Source organism: Vollenhovia emeryi, unplaced genomic scaffold, assembly GCF_000949405.1.
Source record: "Vollenhovia emeryi isolate VEMERY1.0 unplaced genomic scaffold, V.emery_V1.0 DF939174.1, whole genome shotgun sequence".
Lineage (NCBI taxonomy): Eukaryota > Metazoa > Arthropoda > Insecta > Hymenoptera > Formicidae > Vollenhovia > Vollenhovia emeryi.
The window spans coordinates 49,388-76,735 of NW_011967192.1; the positions used below are offsets into that span (position 1 = coordinate 49,388).

Below are 27,348 nucleotides of genomic sequence, written 5' to 3' on the forward strand. Positions count from 1 at the left end.
AAACAAATCGGCAACGTTCAAATTGCTCAGTTGAATAGCGTTCAGGATAACGAATTTATCTCGTAAATGTAAAAAATGGCTGAGAAAAAAGATGAGGAGAAAAAGGAGGATGACGAGCGTATTGAATTTCTCTGTAAATATTTAGTCCTTTCGAGGAAAATTAAACTAGACAAATGGATAAAGATGTTAACAAACGAGGAATACAAGGTATAATATTTTCCTCGAAATGTAAAGCCTAACCTTAATCTAAAGCTAAGCTTAATAGCTTGTGCGAAATGATATCATTCACCGCCACCATTTGAAACGTTTCTATTAAAACAATTTCTATAGCTTTAACAGAGCCGTTATATATTTTTATTGCCAAGAAATTAATCTACATTCAATCTAAATGTATGCAATAAGATTCTTTAACGACAAGATCATAAAATCATAAAACGAATAAAATTAATATCCAAATCTGTGCTATCAACTATTTATTATTCATATAAAGTAGGTTCTCCGAAAACTATATTGAATTTTTTTATGTGACTTACACTGCGCTTATTCTAAATTATATTGTTCTTCTTTGTCATCTGCCTTTCTTATGTATAAATAACTTTAGTTTATTAAGCGTATATGGAAAAAATGCGATATTTGAATCATTATCAATAAAAGATATAGGCAAAAGAAATAACTTTAAAGGCACTTTTCGGTCTGTGAAAATTGAAATTCTCTATATTTGCGCTAAAGCAATCGTAAAGTAATTTTTGTTAAGCAAGTAAATCGTTCACTATATATTTTATTTGTAATACGAAAATGTTAGGAGACAATTATGAAATTCTTGGACACACCGTCGGAAATGATTCTCGTAATACAACTAAATCCGGCCGGCGTGTTGGTGCCGTTTCTCGAGATACCACCGACAGATTCGATAAAGACATCGTATTTTATAAAAAAAAACCCTGTTGAGATCACGAAAGAAAATTACAGGAACGTCCTTATACCCGGCGACATGGCTTCGACGAAACCTATCGAGGAACTATCCGTTTTGGTTGAGGAGGTAGCACGATTGTACATTCGAATTAAATATCGTTCGCATTCATTAAAAGGAATTGACTCTTACACAAACGTTCTACCTAGGCTTATGTACCGATATTATCGAATCCGAAGAATCACAAGGGTTGGCCGCGCGTTATCGGTGAGGACATGAAAAAGCACGTTTACGATCTTCGTAATTTGATATGCCAGGTACAAGAAGAAGCAACTTTATATAACCCATAAAATGAAATATTTAAAAAAATGTCATTTGTTTTATTTTAATAAAAGAATTTGTTTTAAGGATTTTCTTATTAACAGATATTCTTCAAACTCCCACGGTATCAGTTAAATATTAAATTTAAAAATGGAAGAAAAATAGCATCTTTATCAGCCGTACAAAGTATCGAAAAAAAGTGCCTTATCTCTTTCAGGTCAAAGGTAAGATGATGGGACAAACCTTATTACCGATGCCTATGGGTATCGAGCAGATATTTGAGGCGGAATGGAAAGCACAGCGGAGTGCCGGTATTGAGGTCGATCTTCCTTTAAAAAGCAATATAGAAACTATTGTAACAAAATGGTGCTCGCAAATCGGCGATACGTTAAACGAGGAAAGTCCAAGAAATGATAAGCAGTTGCTACCGAGTGCGGGTATTGCAGTATTTAAATCATAATAGAAGCGAATTTTTTTAACGTTCGAAACATTATTCAAATTTTCTTTTCACGTATACGTTATTTATTAATATACAATATAATTTGTATATTTTTGTATGCACACACAACGCAAAAAAGCAAAGCAACGATACGTTTTTTACTTTACCAAGTCACAAATTTCTCATCAAGTTTAATTGAAAGAAATTGAGAATTGAAGAAACGTTAACTCGTAACAATGTACATACTTGCAGAAATTGATTTCTGGTGTCAACGACTTGCAAACGTCGAGTCTATTCACAGTCAAATGAGGGACCTACGAGTAAAAAAGATGGCATCTATTCTAGAAGTAACCAAGAGCCCTTATTCACCGCGTTTCAAGGCTCTGTTGAAGGACGTTATCGCTGGTTAGATCTTGCTAGCGTTAGTCGAACGATACATTACAAGTATTAATTAATGATGTCGATTAGAGCGAAAATCGCTGCCTCATCCTAATGCATTATTCTTCCAAAAATTACGTCATCAAATCACATCACGCTAAAATTGCACGATCTAAAAGTTTTTTTCGTTTGTACCTTAAGCGGTGATCGAAGCACGTGACATATGCGCTTACATAAAAGCGTTGGAACCTCATTTCGAAGATATACAAAATACTGAATTCAAAGACATACAGCCGAAATTAAAACCACTGCTGCACTGCGTGTGTCTAATATGGTCAAATTCGAAATATTATTGCATCCCAACACGAATAATCACATTATTATCCGAAATATCTAATCTGTTAATTACCGAGGTAAGAAAAAAAAGGTGTTTGTTATATTGAGATACGCGAGCAATCAAGATATTCTCTGCATAATTACAAGTTAATTTATATTTTTCGAGAGAGTAATATTATCTTCATTTTGAAACAAAGAAGATTTCTATTGTGTGATTTTTACAAATTATGCAAACGTGCCTGAGCCCAAATTAATACTTTCCTAATATTTGCATGTCTAGCCTATACCTTTATGTTTACATAAGAATACCACTCGACCAACTTTTCCATGCAGATGTAAATTTTACGCATGCGTTTTTAATAAAGATATCGAGTACTAATGAGTTAAACCATTTCCTTCTTATCTAACAACATATAAATGTTTATTGTATTACTAACCAGAAACTTCGCAGGCTGCTAAATATCTGGAGCAGAGTACTTTGTTTACTGGCGATATCGAGGATAGTCAGAAACGTTTACTGCATGTGACAAATGTTTTGGCCTATTATACAGAAATGTTTGACACGTTTCGAAGTAAATTGGATAATTACTTTAAACATCCGACCGAACTAATTACATGGAATTTTGACGACGAGTTGGTGCTTGGAAGAATAACAAATTTTCAGAAACGTTTGGGAGAGATTAAAGTTTGTAATCTGATTTTTAAAATAAGTGTCAAGTTTTTCACAATTGGACTCGCACGTTGTTCTTATTAATTTTGTCGCGCAAATGAGTTACCTCGTACATAAAAAAATTTCAAAATTTTTAATAGTTTCAAAATATCATGCTATATACATAAATATTGTGCTGTATATATAAATGTATGTGTGCACACATACTTATATAATAGCAAAATCTGAAAATACAAAATAGTTTGTATATAAATGATTATAATTAATTATTCTGTTTTATTTGTCAGATCCTATTTGAGACGGCTCAAGAATATTTTAAGCTAGAAAGAATGGAATTTGCGAGTTTAAAAAAGAAATCATTATGCTCCAAGATATATAATATTCATGAAAAATTTATCAAAATTTACAATGAATTTGCCGAATTGGACTATGATATTCTGATGCCGGAAGAGATACGATTCACAGATCATGTTACTTCGTTTTTAGTAAAGGTAAGCACAATGATCGTGTATCGTGTTAAATTGTACACGCTATAATCAACGTCACTCATATAACATGAGATTACTGTTGCAATGTAAAAACTGGTTGACTTATTTACCATAGGTGGAAGAGTTTGACAGAGAGCTGGCAAATATATTCGATCAAGTGCTTTCTGAATGTCACAATACTGAAACTATTTTTAAAGCAATATGGATTCTAGGCTCAATGGCCAATCGACCAATCATCATGGCACAATTATGGCACAATTACGAGAGATTGCTTCAAAGAATTCATAGTCATTTCGATGATATTAAAGTACACTACAATATTGATATTTAATAGACATAATATAGCCATAATGATAGATGATGAGCCTTAGATAGACTCCATTTACCTTTTTCAGGTCATTTTTGACAGTATCTTCAAAGACTATAAGGAGGACGAGTGGATTGAAACCGATCAGTATTTCCCGCATGTCGCTGGTGCATTGTGTACGTTAACGCAATTGCGGCAACGGATAGACTACCCGATGCAATGTGCGAAATTAGTTGACCATCCTTTGATAAATCTCAGAATAGCACGTGAGACTAAGCCAAAGTATGATCAACTGCAGGTAATATTTCATGAAGCTCCAGCAAAAAGCCATGAAAAAAGCAACGTTGGATTTCATCGTTATTTAATTTGATTATTTTCCATATTTTTATTTACTTACGTAGATTCATACTATAGTATACCGTAATATTTACTGTAACATCTTAAAGTTTCATAATACAATGCATATTAAGTGTCGCTTGATTCATTAGTTATGCATTTATTTACGCTAATGTGTTTGTTAAAAATTCACTTAAAATAAATTTTAAACCATGTATGTTATATGATGCATTTGTTTGATTCTTGAATTGTGTTAATAAAAATACATATTGTGTATTTATAAGTCACTCATGGACGCGATGGAGCACCAAATATTCACAGACTGGGCCAACAAGGTAGTCGATACAAGCAACGTCCATTTGTCAAAAAGTTTATTAACAGTTCACGAGAATAAGCTACTCGATTTAAATTTTGATCTGGAACTGACTGCTTTACTGCGAGAAATTCGTTTTATGATCACCATGAAGAGGACGGACCTAACTGAGGAAGCGGTTCAATTATATTACAGAATGCAATATTTTTTTGAGAGTACTTACAATCTCAATTTGGTCGTGCAATGGTGAGTAAACGCATCATTAAATGATGAGAAATAATTCGATCTACATACATTTGTTCAAATGATAGGTATAATTGGATAAGAAATTATATTTTGCCTGTGGAATTTGAATTATTGAAGCATGAAATTGAAGAAATAGATGAAGTAATTCGCTTTGGCCAGGAAAATTATAATTGGAATTCTCCAGGTGAAATTTTTAATTATGATACACGTTATATGCTACATATAAAAACATTTACACAAATATTACTTTGCTGCTAATAATAAACCGAAAGTAATGTATAATTTTTTCAATTTTGCTTTGCAACAATAATCAATGATACAGACAAATAAAATCAACTTTTCATCATACTGTAATGTGAAGATTTGTTTTACAGAAGTGCCAGAGTATATCGGCAATTTGTTGGGGCTAGTGCAAAAGTTACATTCGCGAATCTTTTATGCTCAAGAAAATATCAACACGTTATTGCGAATAATTTACTCGTGGGCGATGTCTCCGATATTGGAGCGTAAAGATTTTAAAGATGAGAATTTGCTTGCCGTGAATGAACGCGACGAGAATTTCCAAAAGAGATATAACCAGATCGAGCACGCGAGTAGACAGCTGAATCGAGTCTTGGACGAAAATTACAAACTTTACTTCAATTTGTTACCCGATTCCCTGTACGAGAAAGATGAGTTTGAATTGGACAAAAGTAATTCGTATTTCCTTTTTATTTCTAGAAGTTCTTTTATATAACAAACGACAAAATTTTCATATTTTAAAATCGCATGATTTAGACATTTTAGACGAAAAATAAAATGATGATATATTCATTACAGACGCGCAAATAGATACGAAAAAGGAAGAATTTGAAGAAAGAACGGATAATGTGGAAGAAATATTACCAAGTAGATTGAGGTGTAAACTAATTCTTTCTTAATATTAGAACACATAACTTGTTTGTGTAATCTTTTCATTCCTAAGGAATAATAAAATATTAACAATTTCAAAACTTTTGCACTTGTTATAAAAGATTTTCTTTATCATTATTATCAGAACTGATGAAGAAAAAGAAAGAATAACTACTCGCAATGGCGTGGAAAATGAAAAGGTTGGAATGAAAAAGGACGAACGAATGATGGCGGCAACCGAAATAATATTAACAGAAGAGGAAATCGCTCAGAATGTGATCAGATGGAAGCCTTATCTGGTTTATGTCGACAATTTGATATCGAAAGCTTTAATCCAGGCCGCTTCTACTAGGTATTGAGTTTCAAATGTTTACATAAAGTTAATGCATTGTTCATTAACTGACGACTCTTACAATTAGTCGATTAAGTTCATTGGTATCGGTGGTATTTGATCTTAAAATATTTCTTCTATATTAAATTCTCGAATTCTGAAAATGCCGGAGATTCGCGCGTAAAAAAAACTAATACGTTAACGTGCTTTTAGAATTTTGTATTTATCACTATTTAAATATTACTAATTAATAATAAAATCCGACTGTTTCACGTGGCATGTATCTGTGTGCCATAGTATATGTTATCTACTCGATGAAACCGATCCGGAAAGTAACGTATCACCTCTTTTCGAGATTTATCTGTCACTCGAAATACCTCACATTGTCTTTCGTCTTGCGGTGGATCCGGACGACCCAGAGGGTTTCTATGCGTTTTATGAAAGTTTGCTGCTTGATATCATGAGGATGGGAACTTTAATACCACGTATAGATCCTGACATTGCAGCGGAACGAAAGCACTACGGAGTACGTCATTGTATATAGGGTGCTCAATAATAGGCGCACTTGACTACACATATTACATGTTGAAAAATTAAAAAATTCTTTTTTAATTATTTACGATTAATTAAGAAGAGGATTATGAATTGCGCCGCAGAAATGCGAATGGATAACAAAACTTTATTTTATAGCTAATTTGTCAACGTTACCTTAACAAAGCCTTGTCTTTTTTTTTGCATTACTCATATTTTACGATTCTCCCATCATTAACCACAATGTAATTCCATAAGGCCGACTTAGCGGAAGAAGAAAATATCATTTTCATGCTCGAGGAAACGTGTAATCGAATCAAGCTGGGTTTGGTGCAAGCCCAGGAATATATTGTCGTAAGATCTTTAAACAACTTTGTAGTTATTTTACTTTTAATCGTGAATTTTTATCGCAAACATATTTTACTTATCACGTATTTGTGAAAGAGAAAGCTTAATAACGCGGACATGATGCAACCCCCTAATATTCCTCCAATTGCAGATTTTTGAACCATTTTCCTGGCTATGGCTGGACGATAAACAACAATATTTGAACTTGTTTTTACGTTTTGGCCGTGCGCTCACAGATGAAGAAAAAGTTATAGTGGCACAAGAAAATTCATCGGAATATCTAAAAGAGAGAAAGCCGGGATTGGCTGATTTTAAAAAAGAAATTGATTATTTTATGGAGCTTTATAAAAAGTGCGACGAGTTGGAGAATGAAAAGGTTTTCTTGCGTTGGCTACGGCTAGACATAAGAGCCTTCAAACAAACTCTATTAAATACGATCTGTAAGTGGACTAACTTATTCAAAACACATCTGGTTGATCATGTCAACAACGAGTACGTATTCGTTGTTACACATATACCTATACATATAATCACACATGCCTTATACTTTTATAAACTTTATATATCTATAGATTAATTTAAACTGCATAATGTCAAATTAATATAAAATTTTTATCACTCTGCATATTACAGACTTAGTAATCTTAGCAAATTCCTAACAAATGCTTTGAAGAAATTTACACAGCCTATCGCACCAGATGATTACGAAGACTTGCTGAACACTATATATTATTTAAAGGAAGTGCGAGATCGACAGTACCAAATCGATGATATGTGGGAACCTATCAAAGTAATAAAAATAAAAAAATATACAGAAAATAGTGTAACTCTTATTTGAGTTTTAATATCATATAAATTTCAAACAAATAGACCGCTACGCGAACTACCTTACACGTAATAATTTATATAAAACGGAATACTTAGTAACAATCCATTTATTCGATCACAGGCGATTATAGATCTCCTTAAACAATACCAAGTAAAATTTGGTGAAGAAACATATAACTGGCTGACGGACTTACCGGAGCAGTGGGAAACGGTGAAAAAATGGGCAGCGCAAGTGAAACAGCTTGTAAATCCTTTGATGGCACGACAAATCGACTTGCTGAAAAAACGTTTCAATTATTATGATTTCAAGCAACAGCAGTATCTAGCGCAATTCCGCGAAAACATCGTATTCAGGTAAAGCAACTTTATTTCTTTTATTTAAATATTACTAATATTTAAATAAAAGAAATAAAGTATAAAAAAATAAAAGCGATACGAAGATCTGTGTCCCCTTAAAAACAATGTTTGAGTTTACCTATGCAGATTTTCGACTTTCTAACTACATATTTGAGACCCCTGTGAAGTTAGCCCCCCCCCCCATTATTTAAACTTTTAACTTTTTTTACGAGTTCCCTATAGATTTACAATAGTTCCAGAGTTCTTGATGGGTTTAATTTTTTAAATGGGGGGCTAACTTCACGCAGCCCCCCATTAAAAAAAATTCATTTTAACGTCTTTAATGGGCAAAACTATTTCTTAAACCCATCAAGAACTCTGAAACTATTGTAAATCTATAGGGAACTCGTAAAAAAAGTTAAATTTTTAAATAATGGGGGCTAACTTCACAGGGGTATATTTGAGTACATTTTATTGTATGTTTCAATCATCAATTGCAATCAATCCATCAATCAATAGTTTCGATTGTACAAACGTGTACGAAAACTTGGACAAGATAAATGATGAAATTCTGGAGTTTGAGAAAGAATTAAAGGCATTGCATGACCAAGCAAATATATTCGAACAGCAGATAACGGAATTTAAACAAATCAAGCTTGCTAGAAGAGAATTGAGACTTTTAAAGAATCTTTGGGATTATGTTAATATCGTTACATCAAGTCTAGATGATTGGAAGACGTTATTCTGGAAAAAGATAGATGTCGAGGGAATGGAACAGGAATGTAAAAAATTAATTCGAGAATTGAAACGTGAGCCGTTTTGCATTGACAACTGGTGCATTCAGTATAAACTGAGTTTCCAGACGTCCTCAAAATCAAAATATTAATTATATTTTCTTAATATTTAAATATACATTTTTCTTTATATTTATCAAAAATATTATACGAAACGATCCAAAAACCAATATATTTTACATAACTTTAGAGTTCGATAAAGAGGCACGAGTTTGGGATTTATATGCTCGCGTAGAAGCACAAGTGAGAAATATGATATCATCGCTAAGAGCAGTTTCGGAACTACAAAATCCCGCCATCAAGGACAGACATTGGCAACAACTTATGGCTAAGACCCGGGTGCGTAAATAATATACTTTTCAATTACAATATTTTGAAAACTCATTTCATGTGTGTGATTTGTTTTTATATGTATTACAAATAGGTAATAGTTTATATTTCAATGCAAATTATCCGATCGAGTTAAACAATTATAATAACATTATAGGTGAAATTTACAATGGATGATAAATCTACTTTAGAAGATTTATTGAAATTAGAGCTTCATAAATTCGAGGAAGAAGTTAAGAACATGGTGGACAAGGCAGTTAAAGAAATGAGTATGGAGAAAGTTCTCAAAGAGTTACATAATACATGGGACATTCTTGATTTTGATAAAGAGATGCATGAACGTACTAAACTCAATGTATTAAATATAAGTGAAGAAACGATCGAAATGTTGGAAGAAAATCAGGTACATATTTCATTCTGATCTTTTGTTCAAGAAGAATGATCCAAGTGAGACAGTACAGATTATTATTACAGGTACAACTACAAAACATGTTGGACTCCAAATACGTTGCCTACTTCCTCGATGAAGTGATCGATTGGCAAAAAAAGCTTAGCAATGCGGATGCTACAATCAACGCCTGGTTTAAAGTTCAGCGAGCTTGGATGCATCTCGAGAGCATTTTTATCGGATCGGAAGACATAAGAAGCCAATTGCCGGAAGAATCGAAGCGTTTCGAAAAGATAGACAAGGATTTCAAAGTAATTTGGAAAAATTTTACAAACATAATATTAAGAAATTTTGTGGCAAAGAAATTGTATTAGAAATCAATAATTTAGAACAATTCTCCGCATTTTTCTAACTTAATTTTAATAATTTATATAATTTTATAATTACTAATTGGATATTTTCGAATTTCCTGTCAAGGATCTATTGAAGGAAATGTTGAGCAATTTAAATATAGTAAAGTCAACAAATAAACCGAAACTTTTAGAGCGACTCGAAGAATTAGAGAGACAATTGAATATTTGCGAGAAAGCATTATCAGATTACCTGGAGACAAAAAGATTAGCTTACCCACGTTTCTATTTCATTTCGTCCGCAGATCTTTTAGACATACTAAGCAATGGTAAAATGTTCTTCTCTCCTCTCATTTCTCCTTCCCTCCTTCTCTCCCCCCCTCCTCTCTCTCTCTCTCTCTCTCTCTCTCTCTCTTGATAAGAAATTTATTTTGCGGGAGCCTATACATTTAATTGCAACAGGAAACAATCCCGACATGGTATGCAAGCATTTGTCCAAATTGTACGACTCGTTGGCAAAACTTGAATGGAAAATTGAAGAAGAAAAACCGACGAAACAGGCTAATAGGATGATAGCGAAGGATGGCGACGAAATGGCCATGTATGGGACATGCGACTGCACGGGGAAGGTATCACAAGTTAATCAATACAAGACGAGACTTAATAACATACATGTGACGTGCAACAACATATATTGTATATAAATATAACAGTGATAAAAGTCACAACATAACTGACTAGCGTTTCTTTTTTGCTAAATAATAGCAACGACAAACATACATTTAATATGCTCTACAATTTTCTTAGACTTTATGGCAGCGACGCTATGCTATTCTGATTATCCGATTACCTCCGCTTGATTCACAGGTTGAGGTCTGGTTGAACCGCGTCACGGAGGCAATGAGAAAAAGCGTGAGATATCGTTTCAGTCAGGCTGTTGCCTCGTACGACGAGAAACCTCGCGAACTTTGGATTTTAGATTACGAGGCACAGCCAGCTCTATGCGGCACGCAAATCTGGTGGGCCTCCGAGGTGAATATGGCATTTGCGAGACTCGAGGAGGGATTTGAAAACGCGCTCAAGGATTACCAGAAAAAACAGATCGGTCAATTAAACACTCTGATTGCGAACTTGCGCAGCGAGTTGAACGAGAACGATCGGCAGAAAATTATGACTATCTGCACCATCGATGTGCATGCGCGTGACGTTGTCGGAAAATTAATATCTATCAAAGCAGAAAACTCCTCTAACTTTGCATGGCAGTCGCAGTTAAAACACAGGTGATTTTAAATAACCTCTCTATCATTTGAAAAGGCACTCGCGCGTGACATGCTGATAAAGTTTCACCAAAATTTGCCTTACCGAAAATTTGTATTAAAAAAGCATTCTAATTGATATCGATAAAAAAATTGATTTGTAAGAATTCTTTTTCCAAGAAACATACGCGAAATTTATAGAGGCATTAATAGTAACATATTGAAAAATCAGTTTCGAAAATAAGATTATCGTATAACCGTATTGAATTTCCATCCCGGTATTTCATCCCTGTTCCAATACCGCAGACGCTAATCTTCTCGCGCAGGTGCAGGAAAAAAGAAAATTGAAAAAGATTGTTTCGCCTCGTAGGTGGGACGACAAATCAGGAGATTGCTTCGCCAACATTTGCGACGCGTGTTTCATATACGCTTACGAGTACCTGGGTAACGTGCCACGGCTGGTAATTACGCCGTTGACGGACAGATGCTACATTACGTTGACGCAATCGTTGCATCTGATAATGGGCGGAGCACCGGCTGGGCCCGCGGGGACGGGGAAAACCGAGACGACCAAGGACCTCGGTAGAGCCCTTGGACAAATGGTTTATGTCTTCAACTGTTCTGAACAAATGGATTATAAAGTACATTCCTCTCTCTCTCTCTCTCTTTTTTTTTATGTTCAACTATGTATATCGTGCAAAGTAATATATTTTTTCCATGTGTTTTCTTCTTCCAAAATATTTTTAAGCTTTCATGTTACATCATAGCGTGTTACATCAATTCACAAATATATTGTTTCTTGCTCGAATATCTATAGTCGTGCGGCAACGTATACAAGGGACTAGCGCAAACTGGAGCATGGGGCTGCTTCGATGAATTCAATAGGATTTCCGTCGAGGTCTTGTCAGTCGTGGCTGTGCAAGTGAAATGTGTTCTAGACGGAGTCAAAAACCGGAAGAAAAAGTTTTTATTTTTTGGAGAAGAGCTTAATATCGTGGACACAGTTGGTATATTCATAACGATGAATCCTGGTTACGCTGGTAGAACAGAATTGCCCGAAAACTTGAAAACATTATTTCGGTAAAAGAATTACACAGATTATCGAGAGTTAATATCGTGTAGCTAATCCGAAATAAATCAACAGGCCGTGCGCTATGGTGGTGCCCGATTTTGAACTAATTTGCGAGATTATGTTAGTGGCCGAGGGCTTCCAAGAAGCGAGATTACTGGCAAGGAAGTTTATTACCCTATACACGCTATGTCGAGAGCTTTTATCCAAGCAAGACCACTACGACTGGGGTTTGAGAGCCATCAAGTCCGTTTTGGTCGTCGCCGGAAAGTTGAAACGTGATGATAGGCAAAGGCCGGAGGAGCAAGTGCTAATGAGAGCGCTAAGGGATTTTAATATGCCAAAAGTCGTGACTGACGACGTGCCCGTGTTCATGGGATTAATAGGTGAGAGGTAGATTAATGTTGGTAGACTAAAATTGAGTATACGAGAAAACGTCGAAAACAGCACACAGAAAAAAGTTTATTGGCGGCATATTTCATGTTGTTCGTTAGTAAAAAAAATTGTTAACATTGTCTTCCACTCTTCATTTTTAATCGCTTGTAACTTTCTTGGTTCCCTGATTTTTGTTACGTAGCGTGATAAATTGTAAGACAGATTATACATATACATGTGTATAACTTTTCCTATATACACATTGATGTAATCTCTATTTTTGTTTTATTATTCAGGAGATTTATTTCCCGCATTGGATGTACCGCGAAAGAGAGATCTAGATTTCGAAACGATGATCAAAGCTGCGGCTCTTGATTTAAAGTTGCAACCAGAAGACGGGTTTATTCTCAAGGTACATTATACATATAATGTTCACCTTGAATGGTTAATTGGCGAGCAAAAAGAAAGAGAGAGAGAGAGTTTCTCCATCGGTTCGTTTCAGGTGGTACAATTGGAGGAGTTGTTTCACGTTCGACACTCAGTCTTTATCGTCGGCCTCGCCGGGACCGGTAAGACCGAAGTCTGGAAAACGCTTAACCGAACGTACTCAAACCAAAAGCGCAAACCGCACTACAATGATCTGAACCCAAAGGCGGTGACCAACGACGAGTTATTTGGTGTCATTAATCCGGCAACGAGGGAATGGAAAGACGGGTTGGAAGACAGCACACCCGTCAATTTTCAGCGCGCGATCAAACGCGCTACACACTCATATTAGCCCACGTTCCGTAATAGGCTTGCCACGACTTTCTATTCTTATTGCTACTTTTGCAGGTTGTTCTCCATGATAATGAGGGAGCAAGCCAACATGGCCGGCGACGGTCCAAAGTGGATCGTGTTCGACGGTGACATCGACCCGATGTGGATTGAGTCACTGAATACCGTGATGGACGATAACAAGGTCCTAACATTAGCGAGTAACGAAAGAATTGCGTTAACTAAACACATGCGTCTCCTTTTCGAAATATCCAATTTAAGGTAATCACTCAATTAACAGTTTTCGTAGTCGAGCATTTTTTTCACAATTGTAATAATTCGTAATGATTAGAATATAAAACTTTTGAGTTCATAAAAATGTTTCTACCACTTTGACATCTTAATAAATATTTAAACAGTATTAAATCAGTATTAGTTTTGCTTTGTTCTAACAAATAAATATTAATATAAGGTGTGGACTCTACGACAAAAAATTTCATTTGCAACGAAAATAGCGTTGCTTACGTATTTTCAATGTTCGTGTTTTTATTTCAGGACAGCCACGCCAGCAACAGTGTCCAGAGCGGGAATTTTATACATTAATCCACAAGATTTAGGCTGGAGCCCGTAAGTAATAAATACGTTCATATACGTTACACCGTAATATCGTACAGAAGATTTTGAAATAAAAAAATTAAGACTGGACTGTAATTAAGCTTCGAAAAACATTTCGATTTCTAATCTAACCCGGTTCATTTACGTTGTCGATATCAATTTCTTTTCGAGTTTAAATGGAGAAATTTGCCTGCAGATTCATAACAAGCTGGATAGAAACGAGAGATCATTCGGAGCGCGCCAACTTGTCAATCCTCTTCGAAAAGTACATTCCACCTCTGCTAGAAGTAACAAAATCAAGATTCAAAAAGATAACGCCATTACCGGAAATATGTTACTTACAAATGCTTTGTCACTTACTCGATTGCTTTCTGACTAAAGAAAACGTACCACTGGACTGTCCGAAAGAATGGTAATCAACAAACATCAACAAATACAACAACAAATTTCTTATTCTAATACTCTCTGCAATCTTTTACACTGACCTGAATGGTAAAAATGATTCTACAAAGCTCGTACGTTTATATTTTAGGTATGAATTATATTTTGCGTTTGCCTGCATTTGGGCGTTCGGTTCTGCAATGTTTCAAGATCAATTGATAGATTGGCGTAAAGAATTTAGCAAATGGTGGCAAATTGAATTCAAAACTGTCAAGTTCCCGTCAGGCGGAACCGTGTTTAGTTACTTCATAGAACCAGAAACAAAAAAGTTGATACCTTGGACCGAAAAAGTCGTTCCGTTTCAATTGGAGTCAGATATTCCGCTTCAGGTTTTTTTCCGAGTTTTATTACTTAATTTCAAAGCAGAAATATAAAATGCTAGATTAAATGTCCAAATTCCGACAATGTTCAACGAGTAAAAATAAAACAAAAATGTATATATTAAGTATACATATATGTATGTTACGTTTAATACAGTCCACTTTGGTGCCAACTGGAGAAACAGTACGCTTGCGTTTTTTCATGGATTTGTTGATAAAGCAACGCGTTCCGATCATGTTAGTAGGCGGAGCGGGCTCCGGAAAAAGCGTCATTATGGCTGACAAATTAGCAAGTTTGCCTGACATTTACAATATCGCAAATGTACCTTTTAATTTTTACACTACATCAGGTGAGTAAGTTGAAGACAATTGAAGTTTCAATTAACTTCCGTGAACTTTTCATATGTTTCTGAAGTAGTAACTTATTATTATTCTACTTTATAAACATTATTATGTTTACGGAAAATTTTCAAGTTAATTTTGTTGGTATACATATTTTCTTTTACTGGAAATATTGCATTTTACAATTCTTTGTTGTATGTATACATATACCCATAGGTATATGTTGTGTATAAACTGTATAAGGCATAATATATATTTACGTATAAAAACATTGTATTTCTGGCAAACTATCAATTATGTTCTTCGCGAATATATTACTAATTGTATCACGTTGCAAATACCATAGCTTTCACCTTAACGACAAACCATATCGGTTTCATTTTCGTTGAAAAGACATGTTGCAGAAAGTACTCGAGAAACATTTGGAGAAGAAAGCGGGGCGTAATTACGGTCCACCGGGCACGAAACTTTTGGTGTATTTCATAGATGACATGAATATGCCGGAAGTGGACACTTATGGGACTGTACAACCTCATACTCTCATTAGACAACATATGGATTACAATCACTGGTAATAACTTCGATATACAGGGTGACGTGTGCAAAGTGTGGCAAATTACTTTCCGTTAAAGTATACTAATTTAAGTGTTTATCTTAATTTATTATGATGGTTGAATATACAAGAAAAATCTCGAAATTATTACTTTGTCGCAAACTTTTTTAATTCCTTATCATTAAATTGCGTGTGTAAAAATAATGATGTGAGAAACCTTACGAACATAATACAGGTACGACAGGACAAAGTTAACTTTGAAGGAGATTCACAATACGCAGTATGTATCTTGTATGAATCCTACTGCGGGTAGTTTCACCATAGATCCACGTTTGCAGAGACATTTTGCCGTGTTTGCAGTTAGGTAAATTATTATTTTGTTACCTAACTACATACACATACATATGTATGAGATATAAGCGAGTAGTTATCATTGATATATTTGACGCTTGTTCTCAGTTTTCCACAAAGAGAGGCGCTTATGATGATATACAGTCAGATTCTCAAGCAACATGTGATCGATCCGCAGCAAAAGTTTAATCCAGCGGTGCAAAAATTCACGGACCCTCTGATAGACGCTGCTTTATATCTTCATGATAAAATCGCCGCGACTTTTCTACCGACGGTCATCAAGTTTCATTATGTTTTCAATTTACGCGATTTAACCAATATATTCCAGGTTAGAATATCGATCGACATTAATGACAACGTGATTTTCCGCGTTATAATGGCGATAATCCTGCTCCGATATTACGTACAGGGGATGCTTTTCGCCCGTGGCGACGTTTTACCACTTCCGAGTCACATTATCAAGCTTTACGCTCATGAAGCGATGCGAGTGTATCGTGATAAATTGGTGAACATCGAAGATCAAAAAACATTCGATGGGCTGCTACTCAATGCACTTCGTAAAAATATACCGGTACATTTAATAAAACTTGTAGTCACAAAAAGAACATTCTATACATGGAATACTACACTAAGAAAACAAAGTTGTCGATATGACTTGTACTAATTGTAAATATGTTTATTTCTCTAGCTGTATTTCTCTAGCTGAAACAGATTTGTTTCTAAATTACACATATGTTATTTACTAAAACATAGAGTATGTTTTTTTTTAATTCACGAATATTTTTGTGAATTAACAAATGTTTGCTTGACAGCTTGTTTTCTCAGTGTAGCTAGTTTTATTGCAAAATCTGCTAAACACTTGACAAATCTATTTCAATACTCAGTTAATTAATACAATTTAAAATGCCATAATTTCGAAATGCAACTTTAGCAAATGTCTATTTTAATTTTTTTCATCCTTTTAGTTTAAGTACTATGCCTAATCCGATCTTGAGCAGTTTAGTTTGTGTATTTATACGACGATTTCAGGAATTGGACAAAACTGAAATCAGTTTGGAGCAACCGTTGATATATTGCCATTTCGCGGAAGGAATTGGCGAGTCCAAATACGCGCCTATCAAAAATTGGACCCAACTTGTAAAATTGCTCGATAATGCGTTGCTCAATTATAATGAACTGGTATTAATTCAAAAGCATATTATTGTCTAACCTAATATATTTGATTTCATAATGTATATCCCCTTAATTTCTTTTTAAATAATTATATATAAATTCTGAGTCACACACAACATTATCATTACTTACATGTGTGATGAAACAACACCACATATGTATGATAAGATTAATACATATTGATTCAATGATACTTGGTGAAAACAGAGCAGCGTATTGCTTGTCATAAGATAAAAGTTTCCTTCTGTTTGTAAAATAAAAATTTTGTAACCATTCCTATTCGATATAGGTGTCCGCAATGAATCTAGTATTGTTTGAGGATGCCATGTATCACGTGTGTCGTATCAATAGAATTTTGGAGACACCAAGAGGCAATGCGCTTCTGGTAGGTGTAGGTGGCAGCGGCAAACAATCTTTATCACGTTTGGCTTCTTTTGTGTCCTCGTTGGAGGTAAGTAGGGCCGTTTTATTAGGTATCGATAAGCACCTAAATTATACAAATTTTTCAACCAAGAAAGATATGTTTGATTTAGCGACAAGCGCCAGTAACGTGATTTTAATTACTAAAGTGTAAATAAATGTAAATTATTTCCCAAAGAAAATTATTTCTTTAGGAAATAATTGATTCTGTTCCTTTACATTTATTGCTTAATTTATACTTAAGGTATAAAGAAAATGTAATGACATATTTAAAATGTTCAAGAAATTTGTGGAATTTATACTAATCTTTGGCGTATATATAACAGGTATTTCAAATACAGTTGCGCAAAAATTACTCCTTAAACGAGTTGAAAGCTGACCTGGCCGTGTTGTATCTGAAAGCCGGTGTGAAGGGTATCGGTATTACTTTTTTAATGAGCGATTCTCAAGTTGCGGAAGAAAAATTCTTGGTTGTGGTGAACGATATGTTAGCGACGGGAGAAATAACGGAACTCTTTGCCGATGACGAGGTGGAGAACGTCATTAACGCCGTACGCAACGAGGTAAAATACACGTATCGCTGTTCTAATACTCAGTCAGAATAATCTCTATATTCAGATAAGGTGCGGACGTGGGGTATCTGGTTATTTTAAGTATTATTTTCACCCCACTGTAAAGTTGGCATCTTATTTTCAAACTTGTTAAATATTTTGAAATAGATCGTGTATTAATTATTATTGTACACTATTGTTTATCCATCATGCAGGTTAAGCAAACTGGATTAATTGACACCAAAGAGAATTGCTGGAAATTTTTTATCGAACGCGTACGAAGGCAATTGAGGTGTGTTCTGTGCTTCTCTCCTGTAGGAGCGACCCTTCGAAAAAGGGCCAGGCAATTCCCCGCAATAGTAAATTGCACCGCGATCGACTGGTTTCAAGACTGGCCGCAGAAAGCATTGGAATCCGTGTCGACAACATTTCTAGAGGTACAACGTTTCCCACAAAAAACATTTCTTTCTCTTTCAACGGCTACAAAATTATTAAAATTGATCTCTCAACATGGTTATAAATCTCAAGTAAAATTTATTAATTTATTCTGCTTACCAATTTGTTTGCCAATTTTGGAAATATGAGAAATAATTGAAAAAATTTGAGATAATTATAATTCGTTGATTACTAGGTACTCCTGTAATGCCAAAGCGAAACGTGTTACACTGCTTTTCCGAGAAAGCTTTATTTAATCTGCAATTCTCTATCTTTATGCCAGGAGTTAAAAGAGTTACCGGTCGAATACCGAACTTCCGTGTCGCTCTTCATGTCTTTCGTTCACACGAGCGTTAACGACGTATCCGCGATATATTTGCAAAATGAAAGAAGATACAACTACACGACGCCCAAGTCATTCCTTGAGCAGATCTCTTTATATTCCAAGTTGTTAACAGACAAATTGCACGATTTGGAAGCAATGATCTCGCGTCTCACCGATGGATTGGTGAAACTCGAATCCTGCGCCATTCAGGTAGCTTCGTCAGTTCAAACATATTATATTATAGGACTGATCGAATATAGGTATAGCATTCAATTAGCAAAATTAGTAAATATGCTTGCCTATGATATACTATAAAGATTTCACATATCCATCTCCTAAACTATCTTTTCGCAAAGTAGGCCGACAAATTAAAAATTGTCCTAACGACTCAAGAGATCGAATTGAAGAAGAAGAACGAGATAGCTGATAAGATATTGATCGAAGTAAGTGCGGAAAATGTAAAAGCGGAGGCAGAAAAGGCTATTGGTAAGATATTGAAGAGCTACAAACAGTGATGTCGAAATAACACGATGAAATTGCAGTTACCGAGGAAGAGGCAAAAGTGGCGGAAATCAAGGAGATGGTATTGGAACACCAGAAACGTTGTGACGAAGACGTGGCCCGTGCAGAACCAGCTGTGAGACAGGCCGAAGCTGCGCTTGATACTTTGAATAAGGTTAATTTTGCGATTTATATTATAATTAAACAGTTGAAAATACGTATATTATAATGGCAAATTTGAGGCGTTAGATATTTCTCTTTGTTCTAAATTGAAATATATTTCAGTTGAAGTAAATAATGTCCACATTATTGCAGAACAACTTGACCGAGTTGAAGTCTTTCGGATCTCCGCCGGATGCCGTGCTTATGGTCGCTCAGGCCGTGCTCGTTCTATTTGCGCACAGAGGAAAAATTCCGAAAGACAGAACTTGGAAAGCTTGCAGAGTGGTAATGGGGTCCATCGATGGATTTTTGTCAGAGTTACGTAATTATGATAAAGAAAACATACACCCGGAAGTCGTAAAGGCGATTCAACCGTACATCAACGATAAAAGTAATCTTTTTGCCAAGTCTAACGTTAGTGTAAACAGATATTTCGTCAAATAAAATATTTAATATAAAAATATGTGTAAAAACCATGATACCATCAAAATCATAATACGTTTAATAAAAGATAAATAATGTTAAAGTAATATGTACGTATGATCAGATTTTGATCCGGATTTTGTATATTCAAAATCGCAAGCGGCAGCGGGACTTTGTAGCTGGGTGAAAAATATCATGATATTTCATTACATCAATGAGAATGTGAAACCTTTGAGAGCAGCTCTTATTCAGGCAAACGCCGAATTAAGGGTCGCTATGGAAAAATTGAATTCTTTGAGAAACCGTTTGGCGGTAAGCTCGCTTCGGCAATTGGGCACTATTATCTCTTCTATTTCATATATATTTCTATTAAAATAAAATAACGTGTTTTCGTTTGCGCGCACAGGAGCTTCAAAAAGTGTTGGACATTCTGGGCGATAAAATGAACGTGGCTTTAGCCGCGAAACAAAAGTGTCAGGACGAAGCGGACGCGACTGCATTCGTTATAGATCTGGCAAATCGACTGATAAATGGCCTCGCATCCGAAAATGTTCGTTGGGCCGAGACCGTACAACTGTACGTAGATTCGTTCCAATACGCAATTGTAAATTGGAAAAGAAAAAAAGACTATTTGAATAAACGAAAGCGACACGGTCAGTTAAGGAAATTTAATTGATTAAACTCAATTATACAAATTTTATGACGTATGTCTTTGCTATAATAATTGATTCAATTTAGTCTATCAATAGTAATATGTAATTAATAGAATATTCTCGATATTTATTTGAAACTACCGTTCTATCTTTGTTAATTCAACTAGTTTTATTTTACAACAGTAACTTTTATTTAATTTATCGAGTTAATGTCAATAACGCGCTGAGCAAGTTTCTAAAGGCATTCATGATATGGCATTACAGACTAAGGAAATCCGGAATTACTTTACCGGGCAATGTATTGCTCGTCACGGCATTCATTTCTTACATGGGATGTTTTACGAAGAAATATAGAATAGACCTTATGAATTTATATTGGTTGCCGTTTCTCGACAATTTGCAAGTACCAATACCACACACGTTAGACCTGGATCCGTTGTCTTTAATGACTGACGATGCAAAAATTGCCCAATGGAATAACGAGGGTAAGAGCTGGCGTGTCTAACGAAAATTCCCGTCACAGCGTAATATCAACTATACTAATAGATACAAGATATTTAATAGACATGTTGACGGTATAAATGAATAAAGCGACGATTCCCCGCAAATAAATGAATAAAAACCGAGTAAATTTTTTCAGCTGGTTTTTAATTAAAGATTAAACATGCTCTCACAGGTTTACCTACAGACAGAATGTCCTCGGAAAACGCCATGATACTCACAAATTCGTCCAGGTGGCCACTGTTGATCGATCCACAATTACAAGGAATTAAATGGATCAAAAATAAATATGGGGAGGATTTAACAGTGCTACGGCTAACTCAAAAGAATTATCTCGACAAAATTGAACACGCAATTGCCAATGGAGAGATAGTACTACTGGAAAGTATCATGGAAACGGTCGACGCCGTTTTAGATCCGATCTTAGGTCGGATTTTAATAAAGAAGGGAAGGTATATCGGTATACTTTTTTCTTCCGTCTTGCAGTAAATTAACTACTTGGTCAAATTGACCTCGCAAAATTGATGCTAACAAAGGGCCATCAAGGTGGGAGACAAAGAGGTGGAGTACGATCCACGCTTCCGTCTGATCTTACAAACAAAACTGGCGAATCCTCACTACAAGCCTGAGATGCAAGCTCAGACTACACTCATCAATTTTACGGTTACGAAAGACGGTTTGGAGGAGCAGCTATTAGGCGCCGTCGTGAAAGCGGAGCGTCCGGATTTGGAATCGAGCAAAGCCGAGCTCACGACTCAGCAGAACACGTTCAAGATCACGCTGAAAGTATTGGAAGACGATCTGTTGCATAGGTACGTAAATAAAGAAAGAAGAAACGAGCATGTTTGAGATCTATCTTATAAAAAGATCATATTATTCAAAAGCCAAATTTTCTATTAACGGTTTAATTATATTCACTTAAATTGTTTTATTCGCTCGTCACACGTTGTATTAGTTTAGCACAAAGAAGGAATATGGAAGAAAAGCGCCGACGAGGATTTCGTTTGCTTTACACATTTACGTATTACATTATATAAATGACTCTTATTGTTTCTCTTGTTGTATCGAGATTGGCGACGGCGGGTCCCGATATCCTAAGCGACGTCGCTCTCGTGGAGAACCTTGAAACTACGAAGAAGACTGCCAGCGAGATTGAAGCGAAGGCGATCGAGGCGAAGATGACTGCCGCGAAGATAGACGAGGCGCGAGAATCCTACCGGCCGGTGGCGTCCAGAGCCAGCCTCCTCTACTTCATTCTTAACGATCTCAACAAGATCAACATGCTGTATCAGTTTTCTCTCAAGGCATTCAACGCGGTCTTTCAAAACGCTATTAAATTTGCGGAGCCGGTAGATGCTCTCGGTAAACGCGTCGCCAATTTGATCGACAGTGTCACGTACTTGGTTTTTACGTATACTAGCAGAGGATTGTTTGAGAACGACAAGCTCATATTTTTGTGCCAGCTAACGCTTCAGGTACTGGACCATATCCAAAATAATGCGAATAGAAAAAATTGTTTTCTATGGAAAACGACTTCTTCTCTAGTTGTTATTTATAGAGTTATTCAAAAGTTTTCAATTATTTAGATACGTAATGTGGATGTATTAAAGAAATATTACGATCTAGATTCTGACACACGTGAAAGAGGTTGATCAAGTCGAAGTGGATTTTCTCTTACGATTCCCTTATTTACCGGATCAGACAAGTCCGGTGGATTTCTTGAGTAATGTTAGCTGGGGTGGCATCAAGTATCTGAGCGGAATGGAAAATTTTCGCAATTTAGACCGCGATATAGATGGCGCCGCGAAAAGGTGGAGAAAATTCGTCGAATCGGAAACACCTGAGAGAGAAAAGTTTCCTCAGGAATGGAAAAATAAAACGGCCCTTCAGAGACTTTGCATAATGAGATGCGTGAGACTAGATCGAATGGTTTACGCTATACGGTAATTTGCTAGAATGTGGTTCTGAAACGTCCAGCTTTAAAGACTGGTGTTATATTAATAACTAAATGGAATACATTCAACTTTGCTGCGATTTACTTTCTTACATCCTTTTAATCCTTCAATCCCCTAACGAACATAGGTACTTCGTGGAAGAAAAATTGGGTGTAAAATTCATGCAATTCCGAATGCAACCTTTTGAAAAGTCGTACGAAGAAACGAGCGCGAGCACGCCGGTATTTTTTATTTTGTCTCCAGGAGTTGACCCCCTAAAGGTACGTTTTCTACATTATACATGTCTGAGAAAACGTATGTTTGATCTTAATCGAGTACTCGAGTTTATAAAGCGGATTTAATTCAACTACTATACACAGCTTTGAATAATCGTCAAAATATGTAATTTTCTGGCGCGATTAACGACAAGTTAAAAACGGAATAACGTTTTCATGCAGGATGTCGAGAAACTTGGCAAACAGCTCGGCTTCACATTCGATGCGAAAAATTTTCACAATATATCGTTAGGACAAGGTCAAGAACCCATCGCGGAGGAGACGATAGAAATTTCAGCGCGCGAGGGCCACTGGGTTATACTCCAGAATATTCATCTAGTGAGGAACTGGTTGCCAAATTTAGAAAAGAAGATAGAACAACTGTCAGAAGAGCCGCACGAAGATTATCGACTCTATATTAGCGCAGAACCAAGCCATGACCCTCACGTGTCGATAATACCACAAGTAAAGGCGAAATCTCTCAAATATACGAGGAGTGCCTAAAAAATGACTTTTAATTGATTCCAAATAATTTTCAAAATGTGTTAAATACATCACACTGTCGCGTATTCTAAATGAATTACCTAAATTTACGTTACACTTTTCCGAGCGTCCTTCTTACAGTGATTTCATTAAATTTTCTTAACACCGTTTTGTACTTAATTTTCGTACAATCAAAACGGCAGAGCATATTAGAATCAGCTGTAAAAATCACCAACGAACCGCCAACTGGTATGCGCGCCAACATTCACAAAGCCTTGGACAACTTTAGCCAGGATACATTGGAATCTTGCGCCAAGGAGACCGAGTTTAAAACTATTCTCTTCACCCTCTGTTATTATCACGCTGCTGTGGCAGAGCGTAGAAAATTCGGAGCACAAGGATGGAATAGGGTTGGTATTTTAAATTTTACAAATTCGCGATTTAGCCTTTTCAAGCTTTAAAAGTTGAAACTAATATAAAATTATTTCACACGTGATATCAATACATTGATTTAATAGAATATATGGCATTTAAGCATTTCGTAAAAATTATAAAGCTTAGAAACTAGCGCCACACTGTGCGCAATTTGAGATTCGCAGAAATTCGTTGGACATCATTTATAATTTGTTATTTGTCGTTTCGTTCGTGTTAACTTGGACAACCCTTACCCGTTATTATAGGACTTGCACCATAAGTCTACAATTAGTCAAGTTTCAATATTAGTCTAAAAAACCACTGTTTCCGTCAAAAAACCGCTCGGCCAGCGAATCACTGCGAATGGCGAGTCGGCCAATTTTTCCTCCACATTCGCATATTCACGAATATGCGAATCACGACTCGCGCATAGTGTGGCGGTAGCTTTACCTACACGTCGTAAAAATCGACTCATCATCGTGCCGCCTCTTGATGAATATCTATTTCCCATAGATTTATCACTAATACCTCGTTAACGTTCCTAATACATAGTTGTATCCCTTCAATGTCGGCGATTTGACCATCAGTGCATCGGTACTGTTGAATTATCTCGAGGGTAACACTAAGGTACCTTGGGAAGATTTACGCTACTTATTTGGCGAAATCATGTACGGCGGTCATATAACCGACGATTGGGACAGAAGACTGTGTCGAACGTATCTCCTAGAGTATTTGCAACCAGAATTGGTTGATGGTGAAATATATCTTTCTCCGGGTTTCCTGGTGCCACTCAGCACCGATTACGCGGGTTATCATCGGTACGTCGAGGATTATTTGCCGCCGGAGAGTCCCGTTCTGTACGGACTTCACTCGAACGCGGAGATTGGTGAAATATCTCAATTAATTTGATATCGCTAATCGTTTCCCCTAAATTACATTCGCGCTGAAACGCAACGAATCTTGACTCAAACCTGCTTCAACAGGATTTCTCACGAGCGCGGCGGAAAACTTGTTTAAAACAATCTGGGGGATGCAACCACGGGATAGCGTCGACACAGCAGCCGGAGTGTTATCGAAAGAGGACAAGGTGAAAACTATAATAGAGGATATACTGGACAAGCTTCCCGAGGAGTTTAATATACAAGAGTTGATGAGCAAGGTTAATGTCGAACCATTATCGGATATCCAAGCTCTATCGTTGTAAAAATCATCTATTGAAATTATTAAATATTAAGGCTAACAATAAGAGATATCGGAGTAAACAAGATATTAAAAATTCTTTGGACGACAAACCTAGCAATCGCTATAAAATTGTTAACAATTCTGTACTCAAACTGTGACAAAATAACTGTCGATTGGAATATGTTGTATTTAACACAAAAGTGGCGCAGTTGTCCCTATATTCTCTTTGTGATATCGCTCGTTACGTTTCACGTTTTCTTGGTTTGTGTGTGTGCGTGTGTTTATTGCTACTGGGGCAGACGTGCAAATTTTCATTCCGTCTCCTCTATCGCGTATATCGCGTGGCAAAACGTTATCATTAAAATTGATTTCATACGGTAATAAAGCAAATAGACAATTTGATTTCCTAGACGGAAGATCGTACCCCTTTCGTTATAGTCGCCCTCCAAGAATGCGAACATATGAACACGCTATGCAAGGAACTAAAAAGATCTCTTGGAGAACTGGATCTCGGGTTGAAAGTGAGTAGCGTGATACAATTATTGAACAGTGACGCGGCAAATGTAAAGATCCGTTTTAGGGTGAGCTTACGATCAGCGCGGATATGGAAGATCTCCAAAATCACCTGTTCATGGAGTCTGTACCACCATCCTGGACCAAGCGCGCCTATCCCTCCACCCTCGGATTGTCGAGTTGGTTCGCGGACATGTTCAATCGAATAACCGAACTATCGAATTGGACGGTAGATTTTAGTGTGAGTAAAGCAAAAAAGCCGAGAATCTTGGAGAATGCGAAGAGATAAGATGATACAAAGGGAAATTAGATCGGGTCAGCGCCCAAGTGCCTTTGCTCAAGCGTGGGAAATAGAATTTAAATTCTGTCACGCTCCAAGTAGCGAAGAAAATGACTTGGCAAACGTTTGTCGTTTACTTTGCGTTAAAATTTGACTTCCTTCCTTTCTCGACTGCGGTCAATCTAATTTCTCGCGGTGTGCATCTTTCGACAGTTGCCGTCGTCGATCTGGTTGGGTGGTTTTTTCAATCCGCAGTCCTTACTTACCGCCATCATGCAGCAAACCGCCCGTAAAAACGAGTGGCCCCTGGACAAAATGTGTCTGCATTGCGACGTAACCAGAAAGCAGAAGGAGGAACTTACGTAAGAAACTCGACACTTGGCGACACGTGAGATTAACCCCTTCAGGACGGACACTTGTCAATTATTTCAAGCAACTTTTTCACTTTTGTCGCGTATAAAAAACAAAATCCATAAATTGCTTTCGCGTGGTGAATCGGAACAACAGGTTGGCAAGATGTTCGACATAATAAATTTCCCTGGGGAATAACGAAATCCGACATGTGTCCTTGAAAGGGTTAACAACCAAACGCGTAGATGAAGGCGATAATACGAGCTTTGCACCGAGCAGGGTGCCGCCGCGCGAGGGCGCCTACATCAACGGTTTGTACATGGAGGGTGCGCGATGGGAGGCCGCGAGCGGCGTTATCGCGGATTCGCGATTGAAGGAGCTACTCTTTCTGATGCCGGTCGTGTTTGTGAGGGCGATCACGCAGGACAAGCAGGAGACGAAGAACGTGTACGAATGTCCGGTCTACAGAACGAGAACGCGCGGCCCCACGTACGTCTGGACGTTCAATCTCAAGACCCGCGACAAGCCCACCAAGTGGACTTTGGCGGGCGTCGCGATTCTGCTGCAGATTTAATCTCTCTTTCAGCTCTTCTCGCGGCGTCCGTGGAGCGACGGCGCGTTCACACGCGATTTCGCACTCGTAATGGTTTCTTTTTTTTTTTCTTTCTTTACACCAAGAGGGTCGCGCGCTCGCTTGTGCAGCCATCAGCCACGGTTTCCCGGCGGTGAATTCTTGCGGCGATATCTCTGCCGCGCGGGCGATAATTATGCACGCGTATTCGGCTAATTTGGCATTGGTAACATCTCTGGAAACTCGTGTTCG

The 27,348-nt window shown here is 36.7% G+C and overlaps 1 protein-coding gene across 1 annotated transcript; it reads left to right on the plus strand.

The window, feature by feature from the left end:
• Positions 1 to 45: 45 nt before the first annotated feature.
• On the plus strand, positions 46 to 27,103 carry LOC105563599 (dynein beta chain, ciliary-like). Its single transcript, XM_012015313.1, has 65 exons — positions 46 to 207; positions 803 to 1,039; positions 1,120 to 1,227; positions 1,449 to 1,668; positions 1,923 to 2,075; positions 2,250 to 2,461; positions 2,836 to 3,069; positions 3,342 to 3,569; positions 3,658 to 3,849; positions 3,938 to 4,147; positions 4,470 to 4,744; positions 4,810 to 4,928; positions 5,119 to 5,436; positions 5,564 to 5,642; positions 5,781 to 5,987; positions 6,264 to 6,492; positions 6,756 to 6,851; positions 6,997 to 7,337; positions 7,479 to 7,635; positions 7,795 to 8,027; positions 8,529 to 8,818; positions 8,994 to 9,142; positions 9,291 to 9,536; positions 9,608 to 9,832; positions 9,999 to 10,200; positions 10,334 to 10,500; positions 10,739 to 11,151; positions 11,498 to 11,768; positions 11,945 to 12,207; positions 12,272 to 12,582; positions 12,868 to 12,983; positions 13,074 to 13,285; positions 13,406 to 13,609; positions 13,883 to 13,954; positions 14,139 to 14,354; positions 14,475 to 14,712; positions 14,861 to 15,053; positions 15,439 to 15,616; positions 15,834 to 15,962; positions 16,058 to 16,277; positions 16,359 to 16,520; positions 16,979 to 17,128; positions 17,412 to 17,573; positions 17,869 to 18,105; positions 18,309 to 18,530; positions 18,812 to 19,063; positions 19,213 to 19,339; positions 19,396 to 19,529; positions 19,670 to 19,907; positions 20,064 to 20,251; positions 20,346 to 20,515; positions 20,857 to 21,077; positions 21,269 to 21,545; positions 21,630 to 21,905; positions 22,163 to 22,568; positions 22,720 to 23,036; positions 23,176 to 23,308; positions 23,486 to 23,767; positions 23,989 to 24,195; positions 24,752 to 25,085; positions 25,183 to 25,358; positions 25,792 to 25,902; positions 25,962 to 26,135; positions 26,388 to 26,536; positions 26,805 to 27,103. The coding sequence occupies exons 1-65, from the start codon at positions 76 to 78 to the stop codon at positions 27,097 to 27,099; spliced, it is 13,695 nt and encodes a 4,564-aa protein (XP_011870703.1). The 5' UTR covers positions 46 to 75; the 3' UTR covers positions 27,100 to 27,103.
• Positions 27,104 to 27,348: the final 245 nt, after the last annotated feature.

Bases quoted from the DNA above. Each gene is read 5' to 3' on its own strand.
- LOC105563599 (XM_012015313.1), top strand. From the start codon at position 76: ATGGCTGAGAAAAAAGATGAGGAGAAAAAGGAGGATGACGAGCGTATT. The intron at 1,669-1,922 runs GTATTGCAGTAT...ACATACTTGCAG, and splicing joins GCAGTTGCTACCGAGTGCGG to AAATTGATTTCTGGTGTCAA. The intron at 25,086-25,182 runs GTGAAATATCTC...CTGCTTCAACAG, and splicing joins TCACTCGAACGCGGAGATTG to GATTTCTCACGAGCGCGGCG.